The sequence below is a fragment of the Malania oleifera genome, chromosome 11 (assembly GCF_029873635.1).
Source record: "Malania oleifera isolate guangnan ecotype guangnan chromosome 11, ASM2987363v1, whole genome shotgun sequence".
Classification (NCBI taxonomy): domain Eukaryota; kingdom Viridiplantae; phylum Streptophyta; class Magnoliopsida; order Santalales; family Ximeniaceae; genus Malania; species Malania oleifera.
Window position 1 is genome coordinate 41,754,251 of NC_080427.1, and position 17,251 is coordinate 41,771,501.

Sequence of the window (17,251 nt, forward strand, 5' to 3'; positions counted from 1 at the left end):
TAACCTAGACATTACCATTCTCATCTTTTATACATTTTACATTACCTATACCTTTGCACCTTCTTTCTCTAGCTCTTACAAGTTTATTATGTCTCTTTCCCCTTCTCTTGTATCTAGTCTAGCATATAAATTATCATAAGCTCTATATTTAACTTCACTAATGACCTTTCTTACAACTTTTCCTGCCTCTTTGTACTTTTCAAGGTTTTCTATGTTGTGCAATTTTGCCATGTTTAATATCAAATTTTTGTGTTTATGGCTTTTTGGACATCTTGATCGCACCACCAACTTTCTTTACTGCCTAATAATCTTACTCTAGATTTGCCTAAAATTTCTTTCTGCTATCTTTTTAATAGAGTTAGTCATCCTATTCCCTAAGTGCTAGCATCTACCTCATCTCTTATTGTCCAATCACCCTCTTTGATCATTTTTTTTAAAAATTTTACTATATTTTCTCCCTTCAACCCCCACCACCTAATCCTCTTGCATTGATTTATGTTGCTCCTTCTCTTCCATTTTTTAATACAAAATAAAAACAACAACATAATTATGAATATTATAAATATAAATAAATGAACATAAATATAAATATATAATAATACAACTATAATTTAGTTTTTTACTTCAACATAAAATGTTAATTAATGGTACACGTGACACAAATACTACTAAGATGATCTAGAAAATAACAAAGGAAAATTTGGACAAGTTTAAAATCATAATAGGTGCAATAATTAAGGCCATGTTTTTTCTTCTGTCAAACAAATGACAGGAGTTATACATGAAACACTTTATATGTATGCCATTTGCTAGCAATATTGTTTTGTATGATAAAACCAAAGTTAAGCTAAAGCCACAACCAAGAAGTTGAAACTTTGGAGGGATCCTTAGCTCAAAATATTTGGGGCAAGCAAGGGTACAAGTACAATCAAACCTCTAATAATAGTCATGAAAAAGAAACAAATTATCAATTGATAAAAAGTTCAACTATTGCATTCTCGCTACTTCATTACCATTCACTAAAGGAAAACCCTATGCGCATCTACCCAAACATATTTTTCAATCTTTCCAAATACTATTCTACGTAAATAAAAAAGTAATAACTCCTAAATCAAAAAAAAAAAAAAAGTGCCAAAATATACTTGTCCATGTTAGACATGGACCCCTAAGGGCACACTCCATCATCAACAGATCAAAATGCTGCAAACTAGCAGTGACTCTCCCCCCCCCCCCCTCCTCCCTTTTTTTTCTCCCCATAAATCTCACCATGTTAATATACCACCCACCGAGGGGAACAAAACCTAAAAATGAAATAAAGCTCATCCTAGAACACACTCCTGAGAGTAGGCCTGGGTGGACTCTACTGAAACCCACCATTGAAATATCCACTTTAGAAATAGACTGAGAGTCTGACATTATAAGAACACCACCTGAAGCACCACGAGATGGTAAGAAGTTCCACTCCCTATACCAACCACCCTAAATACTCCTAATGATTCCTTGATCAATCATTTCCAGTTTATTTTCCTAAATCAAGACAATGTCCAAAGAGTACTAAGACAACACTTCCTTTATAAAACTCCTCTTCCTAACTCCCCCTTAACCTCTCACAGACCAGCTAATAATCTTCATAATTTAACACGCTTACCACCCTTCCTGAGCCCTTTACCACCCTCATAATTAATAGATGAGACCAATTTTTTAAATTATTTCTTAACTTTTTCTTTCTCTCGTGGGTTCTATGACTCACCCAACCTCACCTCCTCTTACCTAAGGAATGCACAAGTTTCAAGCCTAAAACTTCTAGGAATTTTTGAGTCTTGTAAGTCTCTCTCACCTTCCTTGCAGCTAAGCCCACAGTCCTCTCCCCTACAAGGAACCTCCCTTAGGCCTAACATATTAGACACAAGAGCAGTCTAAGTGGGAAGGCAAAACTAGGATCCCCTAAAGAAGCATCTATCTTTTCAAAAATATCCCCCCCCCCCCCCCGACATCCAAAGAAAAAAATTCAAATTACCAATAATAAGAGAATCAAGCTCAAGATTGGACGGAAAAGAATCCTATTCATTTAAGGCAATCAAATGGTCTGAAAAGTGATTATCAAAATCTTTACCTTCCTATGTACACTTAGGACTCCGATGTTGACATTCTAACTCCATTTGCTATGAGGCATTACCGCTGATCTCAGTCTGTCCCAATCCATTCAAATCAACATTTCCAAACTCTCCATCAAAAAAGTTGAAATAAATCACTCTCCTCAGCAAGATCGAACTCAAGCTCTTAGCTGACCCTAAAAGTTCCTTCACAAATTTGCGAATGCTGCTCAAATCATCCTCCTCGTCATACAATTCAAAATTAGTCTTATGAATCTCCTTTGACACTAATTTTTCACGAGAAGGTTGAAGATTCGAATTATGATTGGGTTCCTGCAAATCAGTCTAAGAGTTTCTAATCGAGTGAGTTGTCCTCCCTACTATGAGAGGTACCAACAATCTATGAACAATTCCCATTTAACACATCTTCCTTTTGTTTGTTTCATCCTTTTGCCCAGCGTTTCAGACCAGCCCATCAAGCCCCTGCATGTCTTTCTCTCCATCCTCACATTTAGTAAACTTCAAGTTGTCAGCTGAAGCACACATGTCGGCCTCATTAGGAGGAGAGGCCCACATTTTCTCAAGCTACATTAAAGTTGACTTATTAGGCCCACCTAGCTTGGGCCTTTGGGTATTAGGCCTACTCATTTTCAACCCTTTAAACACATTCTTGATTCGCTTCCTTAGTATCCTTCTTCATCAGAGCAGCCTTGACAAAGTTGGCAAAAGAGGGGCTTGCCGGAGTTCCATCCAACTTCTTGTCTTGTTCCCCTTCCCTTCTTATGTTCCACAACTCACAATCTATGCATCACAGTCTCCCCTCAAAGCTATTTCTTTCGGTTTTGCTCCAATTTTATCAACCTTGTGCTTAGGAAATCTAGATCTATTAAGGTAGAGGACTTTAGACCTATTAGTATAGTTTCTAGTGTCTATAATGTCATCTCCAAAGTTCTAGCTAATAGGCTAAGTGTGATACAAGACAAGTCTATTTCTACAACTCAGAGTGCCTTTGTGAGGGGAAGACAGATTGTGAATGCTATTTTGTTGGCTAATGAGGTAGTGGAGGAAATTTGTAGGAGGAAGAAGAAGGGTTTCACTTTTAAATTGGATTTTGAGAAGGCCTATGATAGAATTAGCTGGTGTTTTATGGATAAATTTTTTGTGAGAAAGGGTTTTGGAAAGTGTCGGCGGCGCAAGTCATTATGGGGTTGTTTGTCTAATGTGTGGTTCTCAGTAATAGTGAATTGGGAACCTAAGTCCCAGTTCAGAGTTTTGAGAGGCTAGACAGGGTGATCCACATTCTCCTTTTATGTTCGTCTTAATAGCCGATGTGTTGAGTAGAATGGTGGATCAGGTCGTGGATAGGGGGATAGTGAGAGAGTTGGAAGTGAGGAGAGAAGGAGAGATGGTCTCTCATCTTTAGTTTGTAGATGATACCATTTTCATTTTAGAAGATCACAACCCATCTTTCAGCTGTGTTATAGATATCCTCAAAGTCTGAGAGAATTTCAGGGCTTAAAATAAATATGGGGGAAGGTGGTTTAGCAAATACTAATGTGCTTGTTGATTTGAGTCAGGGAGCAGTCTTGTGGTAATTTGGAGTGGCCTCTAACTTATCTAGGGTTCCCTTTGGTTGGAAATCCTAGGTGTGTGGATTTTTGGAATTCGATAGTGGAGAGATAGGCTAAGAGGCTTGATGGTTGGAAGGGGGCTCTTTTTCCTTAAGGGGTAGAATAACCCTCATCCAAGCCTGCTTATCTAGTATCCCATTATATTATTGTCTGTCTTTGGGATCCCAGTAGGGATTGATAAGAAGATTAGGAAAATCATAAGGGATGTCTTGTGGTCCGAAGTCGGGGATTTTAGGAATCATTTAGTAAGGTGGGGTAGGTTTGCAATTCTAAATTGGAGGGAGGGTTAGGTCTTCAAAATTTGGTGTCTAAAAACATCGCTCTTTTAACTAAGTGGTTATGGCATTTTCCCAGAAGATCACTCCCTCTGACATAGAGCGATGTGAAACAAGCATGGGGTGGGCGAGAATGGGTGAGGTACCATCATTAGTTTCTGAGAAAGCCCATGGAGATCCATTTCTCAAATTTATCCCTTGTTTAGGCCTCATATTAAATTTGTGTTGGGGATGGGTTCTCGGATTTGATTTTGGAAAGATCCGTGGTTAGGGAATGATATTCTAGCCACATCATTTCCTCATCTATTTAGTTAGAGCTCAGGGCAAGATAGTATGATCTCTTTATTTGCAGTTGATTCAAGTGCCCTCTAGTTTCATAGAACTTTCATTTTAGAAGGTCTATTAACGATAGAGAATTGTTGGTGGAACTTTCCTCTTTATTTTGCTATTGAACAACTATCATTTTTCTTCAGCAATGGATACTTGGTCTTATGTTTTGGATCATTCAAGGGTGTATTCTTGTAACTCTTTTTTTGAGTTTTTGACTCATTCCAATTCTTGTTTTTCCTTATATTCATTGATTTGGAAGGCAAAAAAAAAAAAAAAAAAGCGCCCCCAAAAATTAAGGCTTTCATATGGCTGATTGTGCTTAACAAAATCAACACTAATAACTTGTTGCCGATTAGAAGACCTTTGAAGGCCTTACCACCAAATGTTCACGTGCTATGCTATTTGAATCCTGAAACAGCACCTTATCTATTTTTACATTGTGACAATGCTTGGAGAATCTGGAATAATTTATTTGGTGTGATGGGAGAATCTTGGGTCTGCCCGGGATGCTCGGTGGAGGAATTTTTATCAATTTCTTCTGAGGGGTTTGATAGAAGGAAGGAGAGGGTTGCACTTTGGAAATGCGGTATTTTTGCAGTGTTTTTTTGGGGATTATGGTTGGAGCATAATGCATGGATTTTTTCAGGGAGAAAATTGAATTGGCAGCAGGTTTGGAAGAAGGTTCACTACCTGGCTTTTTTATTGTGTGTTGGTTATGGTTGCTTTAAGGGAGTTTTTCAGAGGTTCAGCAAGTGGAGGAATATTCCACCCTGATTATTATGTTTTGCCACTTTTTTTTTTATTAGTTTATTGCTTCTGGATTTTCCAGAATTTTAACAGGAGAAGACATTTTCTCCTTTGTGTACTTTCCTACACCCAAATTAGAAATTTACCCTCAACTTGACAGTGAATAAGACTTCTAACATTTTCCTTCAAATTTACATATGCATGAAAACCCACAAATTCAAACTTTCATCGCAGCAGTTCTTCACCATATGCCACAAATGTTTTATTTATTAGTATTACTTTTTTTTGTATGTTTATGAATTTGCATTTCAATTCTAACAATTTATACCAAAAATAGTTATCCAAATTTTATTTTTATTTGAAAAAATAAAATAAAAAATACCCTACTCCACTCAAAATCTGAATCCATCACCCTCCCCTTAAAAATTCTAAAATTATGCTCCAACTAAATACCCCATAAAACAAAAAGAGTAGCACATCTTCAGAGTATTTTTGCTTCCTTATGAGTACCAAATCCCTTATTCTTTAAGTAAAAAAAGGTTCATAGAAGCAGGGTACACCCAATGCTCCCCAAATACACCAAAAAGCCTACCCATAATGCCCAAGGAAAAGAACAATGCAAAATAAATTAGCATTCATTTCAATACTCTGAAAACAAAGGGAGCATATATCCAGAGACAAAGCTTTTTGAATGCCTTCTAACCTAAAGCCAACCATTAGTATAAGTACTGACAAAAATAGAAGATCAAATAAAAGCCTAATTTTTTAGAGACAGCTTTAGATTTCCATATAAAGATCAGAGAAGTATAAAGGGAAAATGAGAACCACTGGCATCACGAGTTAAGTCATCAAAAAAAAAGATTTGCAAGAAGACGCCCTCAACCCATCCCAAACCCAAACTCAAAAATTAGAACAAGAAGATGGAATAAAAGAATCTATGCCCCAATAGTTGGTCCAATGCCCCAGTTTCCCTCTCACCCAAAAGCCTCCTGAAGAAATAAATGACAAAGTACAATTACTCTCCCCAAGCGCCAGAAACTGAAATTGGAGCATTATGCCAATTTGAAAGACTAGAGATGCAGAAACACAAACAAACAAAAGAACCTAACCTATCAGAAAGGAAGACAAACAGTATCATTAATGAACTGTAAGTCAGGAACAATTACATCGTTAAATATTAATTATCATGGGATCAACAGTACATGTATGGAATGTAATCATTGGAACTGATGAGTATCTAAGATTGACAGACAATTTCTTTATTTCTTTATATATTCTGCCTGACAAAGACGCAAAAGTTGTCAATGAGAGAAATTAATTTTGGGCAATGCATAATCCATCCTAAGCTTTCATAAGATTTCTGTATGTGTCGATACTCAATCCCGGAAGATTTCTTGAAACATCAACACTAGAACTCCAGAACATCAGAATTACATCAAAAATGTCATCCTCACTCCTAAATTATCACGTAATGCAGACATATGACATAATGTAAAGTGGCACATTTCCAATTTACCATATGCATACGCTATTGACGGGTTGTGCTCGTTTCGCAAAATTGTTTCTCCGTCCGCATACCACGCAATTTCCTCCCCTTGACGAATCTCCCTCGGACTACTCCAAGCACAACACAGAGACTCAGAAACACTCCAAATTTCTTCAGAGATAGAAAGAGAAACAAAACACTAAAGCAGCAAAAACATTTCAGAGAAGTCAAAGCACTACCTGAGAGGTCGGAAACGGACGGTGACGGTTACATTCTCTTTGGATCTCTCAGAGTCCAAATTCAAACTCTCCGAGTAAAAGTACTGCGCCTTGCTTCGAGCCGACGAAGACGCAGGCGAGCTCTGGCCGTCAACAGACGTTTCCAGAAACTGTTTGGAAGACGAAGTCGTCGTCGACGAAAGTGAATGTGCAGCTTTCGAGCTGCTCAAATTCGATTTCTTCGATCTTGATCCATGCTTCGACGCCATTACAGCTCCTGTCCACCGTCACTTCGCCAAATTGAGAGCAAAATCAAGCTGAAATATACAGTCAAATTCAATTCGCACCCTCAACAAACTGAAAACCAAACCACACGGCAAAAATCGAACTTGAAAGTGTCGACAAGTGCTATGGAGGGCGAAATTTGGAAGTCCATTGTCATAGGAATTGAAATTTATAGGTAGATCGTCATGGAATTGAAGTCAAGAGGTCAGACACAGTGTAGCAGAAGGCGAAGAAGAACATCATCATCGGTCAGAGAGAGAAACGTTGTGCCTTTTTTAGGGTTTTTCTAAGCCTTTATTGCTTGCCTTGGAAGCGATGCCCACCGTGAAAGGCAAACCGCATTTCCAATCTCCTTTGTAGAGAGAGAGAGAGAGAGAGCGCACTGAGGAGAGAGGAAGTGTGGAGAGAGAGAGAGAGAGAATTGTATAGTGAGAAAGAAACTGAAAACAGTAAGTGCGCGCAGTCGATACAGGTCACAGACTCGCAGGAGTCGCGTCCGAAACTACGACGACGCTTTCGCGGTCTAAACGATATGAGTAATAATGTGGCCAATCAGAGCTCGCTACGTGTCGGCAGCGGAGAGTTTATCTCCATTTTGTCCCATGGCGGACGCCGAAGAGAAATGCTACTCTGTGTGCGCCCTTAATGTTGTTACTGTGTTCCCATTTTGCGAACCTGTTTGACGTGTAAAGATACTACACAAAATACTAGTTAGTGTGTGCTTGACTTTTTGAAATTTATTATTATACTTAGAGAATGATAAGAAGTTAAGAATATTTATTTAAATATTAAATATATGCCTTTTTTAATATTCTTATTTTTAGAGATAATGGGATGGTTAAAATATGGTAGAAATTATTTTAAAAATTTTTGGAATACTAAAAATTACTTCTATATTCTTAAGTTTTACAATATTATAAATTGATTGTATTTTCAAGAGATGATTGAAAATAGATTCCCTTACTTAATATTAGAGATAATAAAACAATTATTATACAAAAATGTAATCATTTTTAAAACTTTAATTGTGTAAACAAATTTATTACCCATTTAATATGAAATATTCTAAGAATAAAAAATATTTTTTTTCTTTTTTATGAATTTATAAAATTTTTGTTTAGGCTTTTGGTTCATGATAACGATATTATTTACGCAACTACAGAAATAAGAAACTATTTTCGACATTCGATTCTGTTGTTTTAATATTGATATATAATTTTTAGAAGATTATATTTATCGGTAAACATTATTACAATTTGTCACATAAATTTAGTCATACTGCCCGCATATTTAAAGGATGTAAATTTTTTTTCACTAAGAAGCTTCAAGTAGAAAATTAATTATTATTTTTAGTCAACATTGTTTTGTTCATATATGAGACACTATCTCATTCACTTGTCCAATTTAATAAATAAGTTTAAAAATAACAATAAACACCCTCACTGGCATGAACAATCATAGTCAAATTAAAAATATTTAAATAATATTATTTTCCGAACAAGAGCATGAGAGTTATTTACTTTCAAACACGTATCAAACATGTCATATGAAGACAATGGCTAAGCGGTAGAAATTTATTTTCCTCGTGCAAATTAAAGGATAAGAGATCATAAATTCAAACGTCAAAGGACAAATGAAATAAACTAAATTTTACTCATAACAATTCAACATTTGACTTAATTTAATTAAACTGATAGATAAGGCTAGGGTTAGCTATGGTTCAATCCTTTTTAAGAAAATGTAGAATATCGTCGACTCCCACAGAAAGATTATTTTATGTGATTATATTCATCAAAATTCACTGTAATTTGAGAATTCAATAAACATTATTCTTTATATGGTTGTACTCGTAAAAACAACAAACAACCAATAGTCCCTTCTAATTTTTTTTTAAGTCCATTGAAATATGTATAGGGTTTAGATTACATGACAGAGGGGTGAAGTTCTTGATTACGACACAGTTCTTAGAGTTTATTATATAAATCAACTTTCTCTTTTATAAAGTTTCGTCATTCTAAACATTTGTTGGCATCTTATTCCTAAACACCTATCTTATATTTAGAGAAATTTTAGATTTGCATCTGTGTTGGATTTTAATGAAATGTAATAAAAAATTTTATTGAAATTTGTCTAAATCCACCTACATTCAAATTCAATATCCAAAATTCATGCTCCTAAATGCAACATTATCATCAATTTTTTCTTTCATATAGTTATTTTAAATATGTTTATAATAGCCTGAATTAGTTTTTTTCTTCCACTATGCCTTATGTTAGCTTCAAAATGAAATCTCTGAGAAACAAAATGTTCATATGATAATTATACAATATTTCTTGTGAAAAAGCTACCAAGAATTAACTCTCTAAGAGCATGATGGGTCTATTAGATTACATGACATAAAATATTCCATCCTCAAAATGAGTTTGCATCGGTCACACTTTCTATCTTCTAAATTTTGTATTTCCCAAAAGAAACAAGTGTAAAATGACAATCGAATTGAATTGAGCTGATTTTAAATGGTCAATTCATTAATAAATGAGCTTTAAAGTAAAACTCAAGCATGATACTTAATTGAATAAACTAATCTCACTCTTATTTATGTTCATCTTATTTATTAAAGCAATCACGAGCCATTTCTAGCCCTGTTCAAATTTATATCTTTTATTAATGATCATTAAATTAACTAAAAATTGCTCATTAACATAAACAAACAAACAATTTTGTTCATTTGCAACCGTATTCACAAACTTGCTCAAACAAGTTTTAATTGTTTTAGCAATAAATTATCTAATACTTTAACTAGTTGAACAAGCTAACTTGTGATGTCAATCAAAGTATCACTTAACAAGCTGAAGTTTGACTTTTTAATTAGTTTTTGAGTTGTAAAACAAGCTTGAGCTCCGTTCATTTATCTTAACAAATAAGTTGCAATGAGTTATTATAGAATCAAACAAAACTTATAAACATCTCGACTCATTTACGACATTAAACGTGGATGAAGGAATTTGTTGATTGTCTAAGTCTTATGAGAGTTGCCAAATCCCTTTTCTCGACAAAAAAATTATCTCGTCCCAAATTTCGACCTCAACTTTCTAAAAACTTATATTTTGAAGCATTTATGTATTTTAAATCAAGTTGGTACTAACTCATATCTATCAAGTCCATTTATAAAAACTCATTGGTGCAACACTTTAATTTGTTAAAGCTTGATAAAAATTGTTAATCCACAACTTAACAACTTAAACTTTTAGGTAAAGTGGTATCCTAATATGATACCAAAACTGAATTCCAAAAGGTCCAGAGTCATAATCTTGTTATGCATGTACGATGCGTAGTGTTTAAAAAACTATTGTGTTCCCCTATTATGGGTTTTATTTATCATATGTTCATATCTCTACATGCTATTGGAATGCACATGCAAGGGAGACTTCTAGTTAAATAAATATTATTAGCTCACAACCTAACAGTTGAAACTTTTACATAAAGCAGTATTCTAACAACTTCAAACATAAATATCTAATGTAAAATTATTTCCCAAAAAATTTCCTCGTCATTTTTATAATACAAAAAGTCTTTGCGTTATGCAAAATAAAAGGAAAATGCTTAATAACACAAGTTAGTGTTGACATAAGCTCACATGACCGTACCTGACTAGATTTTGTCGTGTGGGTCGGGTGTGGCAATGTGCACCCACATTACAAAATCTAGTTGGATGCTGTCACATGAGACTCACACTGTAAAATCGAATCAAACATTTTTTATATGGGCTGCTGTCATTATTATGGGTCTGCTCTGTTGAGCACGATTAAAAATAAAATTAAAACTAAGAGCACCTACCATGATATATAAGTGAATCAATATTCTTAAAATGTGTGTGGGGGGGAGGCTTTTCGTACATGCATATGTTGCCTAGTTAAAAAACACAGAGGTGGGGTGGCGTAGGGAACATTACCTGCGACCTTTGATGCATACGTATCGGGCTGTGCACGTGGGAGTCACGTGACAATCGTACCGCAGGTTGACCACCCCTCGTGCTTGAGCTGGCTAAAAGGACGACCAACCAAATTTTACCATCATTCATCATTGATGATATGGTTATTTATAGCATTTAGTCAAAATAAGATTTTGGATTCTCCGATCTCCCTAAATTCATGAGTTTAAAGCTTTTATAGTTAGTGATTTTGATTGGAAATTTCGAATTGAGAATTATAAGTTTTAAATTGAGATTCAATTTTAATTTTTATGTAAGAGTGAACATGTTATTTCAATGGATTAATCAAGAGTTTATTAAAAAATAAATTTGATTTTTAAAAATTTGTTCAAATCAAATCTTAAATGGAACATTTAGTTTTAAGTGAGATAGGCTCAATATCTAAATAAAATAATCAGTGTTTGAAAATTTTAAAACACATTATACGACTCACTTACCAAAAGAAACTTTGCCCTTCGAGAGAATATGGCGAGTTAAAGTTAATTTAATTAATAATTAGAGGTCAATTTGGGGTCATTGCTATTTTCTATTTATGCATCTCCATGGTAAAAAAAATAGATTATAAAAATGCTTTTATTTTTATTGTTTGTTTTCAGTTATTTGCAAAAAAATTGAAAGTCAAATTTTATGATTTATAATTGTTTTGGCGACCTGCTGTCATCAATTTTAATATTCAAAAATTTTTATTAAAATTATTTATTTTATACACTTTTAAATCAAAATAAAATTTAAATAATCTTATGAATTTAAATATAATAAAAAGAAAAGTATGCATAAATTTTTAAAAATAATAATAAAGCCTATTACAAAATACTTTTACTATTTTTCAATTTTCATGTCCAATAAAATTTGTATTATAAAGTAAAAATTGTAAGATAAAATTTGAAAGTTGAACAATTAAGTAAAATAATTAAAATAAATTTTATTTTTATTATAGCAAATTTTTATTGTGTTTCATTTGTGATTTATTATTTTAATCATATTTATGATATTTTGTTTTAAAAAATTATTATTTTTTTAATTAAGTTTTAAATTTGTATTAGTTTTATAAATGTAAATCAAATAGATTATTAGTTTCTAGTGTTTATGTTTTTTGGTTATGGTTTCTAATTTTCCCTCCTCTAATTTTTGACAATAATATCAAACAACCTCTAAGCCTATCCATCTTTGTTGAAGTATTTTGTTATAACAATATAAGATCGGGTTGGACACTTCTCAATTGTATACAATGACCTTTTTTGTAAATGACCCGAACCCGAAATTGGGATCCGAAGTGTTATTTAAAAATAAATCTCTGATACCAAATAGTTACACAGCAGGAGATAGCAATATTCATACACCAGAGTACTAAAAACTTTTTATTACAATAATATCTCCAATAATAAATTTAATACATCATTGAAAATTCTAAGATAAATCACAAATAACAAATTTAACAATTAATCTAAATCTCTCTATCTAATCTCACTCACGCTTCCACTGCACTACTCTGATTCATGTTTCACTCCATAAGGCATCTGAAAAATAATTGATCATGATGGGGTGAGACACTTCTCAGTAAGACGGAATAAATTATCATCAGTGGGTGACCAATAAGTTTAGTGTATACAAAATATAATCATACGTTAATCAACAACTACAACTATTAATACATTTATAGACTATACTCACACATATATCATTATTAATAAGCGAGAATTCCCGAGAATTTGGGAGATTACAAGTTTATAACATGTAGCGCTCATTTGCTTTGATACCTTATATAACCTTACCCATTTAACTTGGGCATGGCTAAAACTAATACCTATCAATGTACTCGCTTTACTCAGCAAGCCCTTGGGCGAAAAGTTTACCTCGCCCCAATTACATGTAATATCACAATATAAATACATTTAATACTTTACTATAAATAATGTTCACATACAAACTATAACTCACACCCATACAGTTGGAAATACACATTTTTTTCGCAATATAATCAGTTCAGTAAATAATATCATTTACATAAATTTACATATATGCATAGAAGAAATCCCCTTTTGGACATACAACATCATCATGCATAAACCCTCCTGATCGGGTTATGTGGTTCGAAGACTAGACCGAACCCTGGTTGGCCCACCAGGATAAATCAAACCTCATGTCTGCAAGTCCGATTTGCCTACCCAGCCTGGTCTAAACTTTTGGGGGGGTACACAACCCTTCCGTGACCAAATTGACTTTTTATTACCAATACTTCTATCCAGAATAGTGTGGTTGCATTACCTCGAAAACTAGTTACAGAACCGTGCTCTCATCACATCTGGCCATCAGGGTTCTTGAACCATATAATGCAATTTAAATAATAAAAACTATTATACAACTCATTTCGTAATTCAGTATAAAACATGTTGTATCAAAACCCGGCATACAACCGTCACATCAAAACCCGGCATACAACCGTTATATCAAACCTCGGCATATAGTCGTCATATCAAACCCGACATACAGTCGTCATATCAAACCCGACATACAGTCGTCATATCAAACCCGACATTCAGCTATCGTTTCACAATTTTCACCACATTTCCAGTATTTTCATCAAATAGTTCAAATTCCATTTTCACGATATAATATTACAAAATACTCAAATTCATTTATGCAGTAAAATATGAATAATCTCATGCCACACAATTGTTAAACTAATAATCCATAGTATACCCAACTGCCTGGGAAAATATATTTGCAATGAAAGTAAGGTCTGATCTTCTCCACCATTTATTTAATTAAAAATATGTATTCAAAGGAAAAACGGAGATAACCAACCCTACTCACTTTAATTTTTTACAAAATACGTATAATAAATAAACCCAATAATTTTAAACGGTCAAATCATTTAGAAAATCTATAAATCAAATATTTTAATTCAATTGGTTCAACTTTAAAATAACAATTATTATAAAATCCCTAGGCTCACAAACACAAATTTATTAACTCATAATAATAATAATAATAATAATAATAATAAATCTAATTTCCATATGCCATAATATTCAGAAAAACGTGTATATAATTCTTGTAATCTCATATTACAATTTAATCGGTTAAATTATAAAAATTATTGATATAATTTATCCCCTCTACCTTATCCCAAAAGAAGTGCCTATGATCCCCAAATCACGAATCTGCTCCGATTAAAATAACGATGATCGAAGCTAGGATCCTATGGCGGTGTCTGATCATCAATTTGACTACAAATTTGAGAGAAATTGAGGAGAGAGAGAGAGAGAAAGAGAAAGAGAGAGAGTTTACCTTATCCCATGAGTGGTGCCTATGACGTCCTAATCACGAATCCACTCGGTTAAAATGTTGGTGGTCGAGAATGGAACCCAGTGGTATTTTATATTCTTTAATATGTCGAGAATTCGCAGAAAAAATGAGGAGAGAGAGAGAGAGAGAGAGAGAGAGAGAGAGAGAGAGAGAGAGAGAGAGAGAGAGAGAAGACATGAGGAGAGGGAGAAGTGAGAGAGAGAGTGCCTGAGAACTCTCAGGATTGCAATTTTCTTCCCGAAGGATTGATTTTTCAGGATACTTTACTTATGTTATAATATATTATATTATATTAATATATTATATTATATTATATTATTTAATTAATAATAATAATTAATTTTAAATTTTAATTTTAATTTTAATTTTAAATTTTAAAATTTTTTTGAATCACTACATTTTTTAGCACTTCTCCTACATAAAAAAAATATTTTATTACATTACAATCATCTTGTAATTTCAATTTGTGATTGTTTATATATATATATATACTAATTATTGCAGTCTAGTATATGTTTTGTTTATTCTTATAAAATTAGTTAATTTTTTATATTTATTTTATATTTTTGCACTGCAAGAAAATTATTTTTATGTGTAAATTTGTTATTCTAATATTGTATTTTTTATTGTTTAACAAATATTTATAGAAGAGTGTTTTAATAAATAAAAACTATTTGATGTTTTACGTATTCTGTAGACATTATAACTAACTAGCCATGGACACGCACTATCTGTGTGCCTCAGGCTCTCAAATTTTTAGATTTTTAAAAAAAAAATTTTTTTTTTAAAAATGAATAGTATAAAGGTATTTTGGAATAATCGTAATTAGTTATAGGGGTATTTTGTGGTAATTATGAGTAGTTATGTAGAAAATTTTGACATAATTATAAAGGTATTTTGAAATAGTTATGAATAGTTAAAGCAAATTTTGAAATAATTATTAGTAGTTATAGGGGTAAATTTGATATTTTTAAAAGAAGACAAGGGAATCTCCTTTATAGTATTAGAGATATATAACACATAACTAGTAAAATTTAATTTTGCTCATAATTAATCAATAACTAAATATGATTCTCCTCACAACATCTTCTTTTGACATCTAAAAATATCAATGATCACCCTTTACAAAATAAAATTAAATAATAAAAAATTAAAAAAATACAAATAAAAAATAATTAATTTCCTGAACAAAATAAGTAAAGACATTTTACATAAGTGCCACATCAGAATTTGAAATTTAAGTTTCAAATATAGTATAAAACCACCATTTTTTTCCAAATTTATAAAATAACCAAATTTAAGTTTCGAACACCATAATACCAATCCCCCCCTACATACACACACTCACACGAGTCACACGCATATTTGGTTCATCATATTAAGGAAATTGTGTCATTTTCCAGCAAACTGTTGACGGTTTCAATAAACCTCGACGAAGGTTGTTTCGACGCTTGGAGACAAAATGTTTGTTGTGAGAAAACCATTGACGGTTATGTTTGTTGCTGAATTGTCGAGAATCGTAATAATTGAAGATATGAGATTTTTCAATTGTATTCTTGAATATTTGTTTATATTTGATAATTTAAAATCTCTTTGATTTAGTATTTAGATGCTTTTGAATTTGTAATAACTATACCTTACACAAATCCCATCTATAAGACATCTCTACATTAATGAAAGTATCCTACATTTTCTATATATTAGATGTTCCAATTAGGGTTAGGTTATACAGTAAAAGGTAATCCATATATACGTACCCCGATCTCCTATTTTGGAATTCGTCCATCTTTCAAAAAATCTGAACTCATACTTCCATATCGATTTTTATATTCTCTTAAAGCACATGCGCAAAATAAGTTACACAGGGGTAACAAAGGAATAATAATATAATAATAACCTAAAGTGACTCTCTCTCATCAAAGGAGTAAGAAGTTTCTTGTTCTCGACTTGTCACCACATAGTGTGGGTGGGTAGGGGACCCAACCCAACTACTAAGGTGGCTTTTTGAACTGCAAAAAGAATAGTGTGCAGATAAGCGATATCCCAGCTGTGATGGGCCAAGCCACACAGGGTGTACCATAAAGTCATTAACACATTAATCTATATTAGTTTCATTAATTTATTGAGTAAATTAAAAATTAATGTATATTACGATTTACATGCTCCTTCAAATGGGTAATGCATGACAATTAAGAGTGTATAGTGTGAAAAAAAAATTATCTCATTGAGAGATTTTGGATTTGAATGAGATTTAATATAAAATTGTATTAAAATTTATCCAAATCCATTAAAATTGAAATCTAAAGTCCAAAATTAATGTTTCTAAACACTGCCTTGTAATATTTAAATAATGTTCTTACCGTTAGGTATTGTTAATATTATAATATTTTTACTTTAAATTATCGGGTCTTTAGTTTTACACTTTTAAACTAAAACGAAAATAAATGTAGTACAATATAAATAAATACCATAAATTTTTCGGATGATACATTTGTTGTGTCGGGCACCTCACTTGTGCCAAACACCAATACTACAACTAATGCTATTAAATATATAAAAAACTAAAGTAATGTAAAAACTAATAATAAATGACGGTAAAAAAAGAAGAAGAATTTAACGAGGTTCGGTACATAATTACCTACGTACTTGGGCGCTGACGATGAATCTAGTACTTGTTGACAAAGTACAATTTTGAGATATGTTTTACAAATGGAGAGTTGAACTATTTCTATAGGTTCAACCTCAAGTCCACAAAACACTTCTCACCAATGTGAGACAAACAAAGAAAAAATTCAAAACAACTTTTCTGTCGATGTAGGACAAAAAAACACAACATTGACTAACTTCATTGATTGAAATTAATAAAGTATTCACATTTTTATAGTA

At 32.6% G+C, this 17,251-nt stretch overlaps 1 protein-coding gene across 1 annotated transcript in view; it reads right to left on the bottom strand.

The window, feature by feature from the left end:
• Positions 1–7,571, bottom strand: part of LOC131168153 (kinesin-like protein KIN-7K, chloroplastic) — a 62,927-nt gene extending 55,356 nt beyond the window's left edge. Inside the window, exons 1-2 of the mRNA XM_058127404.1 lie at positions 6,802–7,571; positions 6,593–6,690 (exon numbers count right to left, since the gene is read on the bottom strand). Coding sequence (XP_057983387.1) covers positions 6,593–6,690; positions 6,802–7,049 — 346 coding nt within the window. The 5' untranslated portion in view covers positions 7,050–7,571. The remainder of the gene's footprint in view (positions 1–6,592; positions 6,691–6,801) is intronic.
• Positions 7,572–17,251: the final 9,680 nt, after the last annotated feature.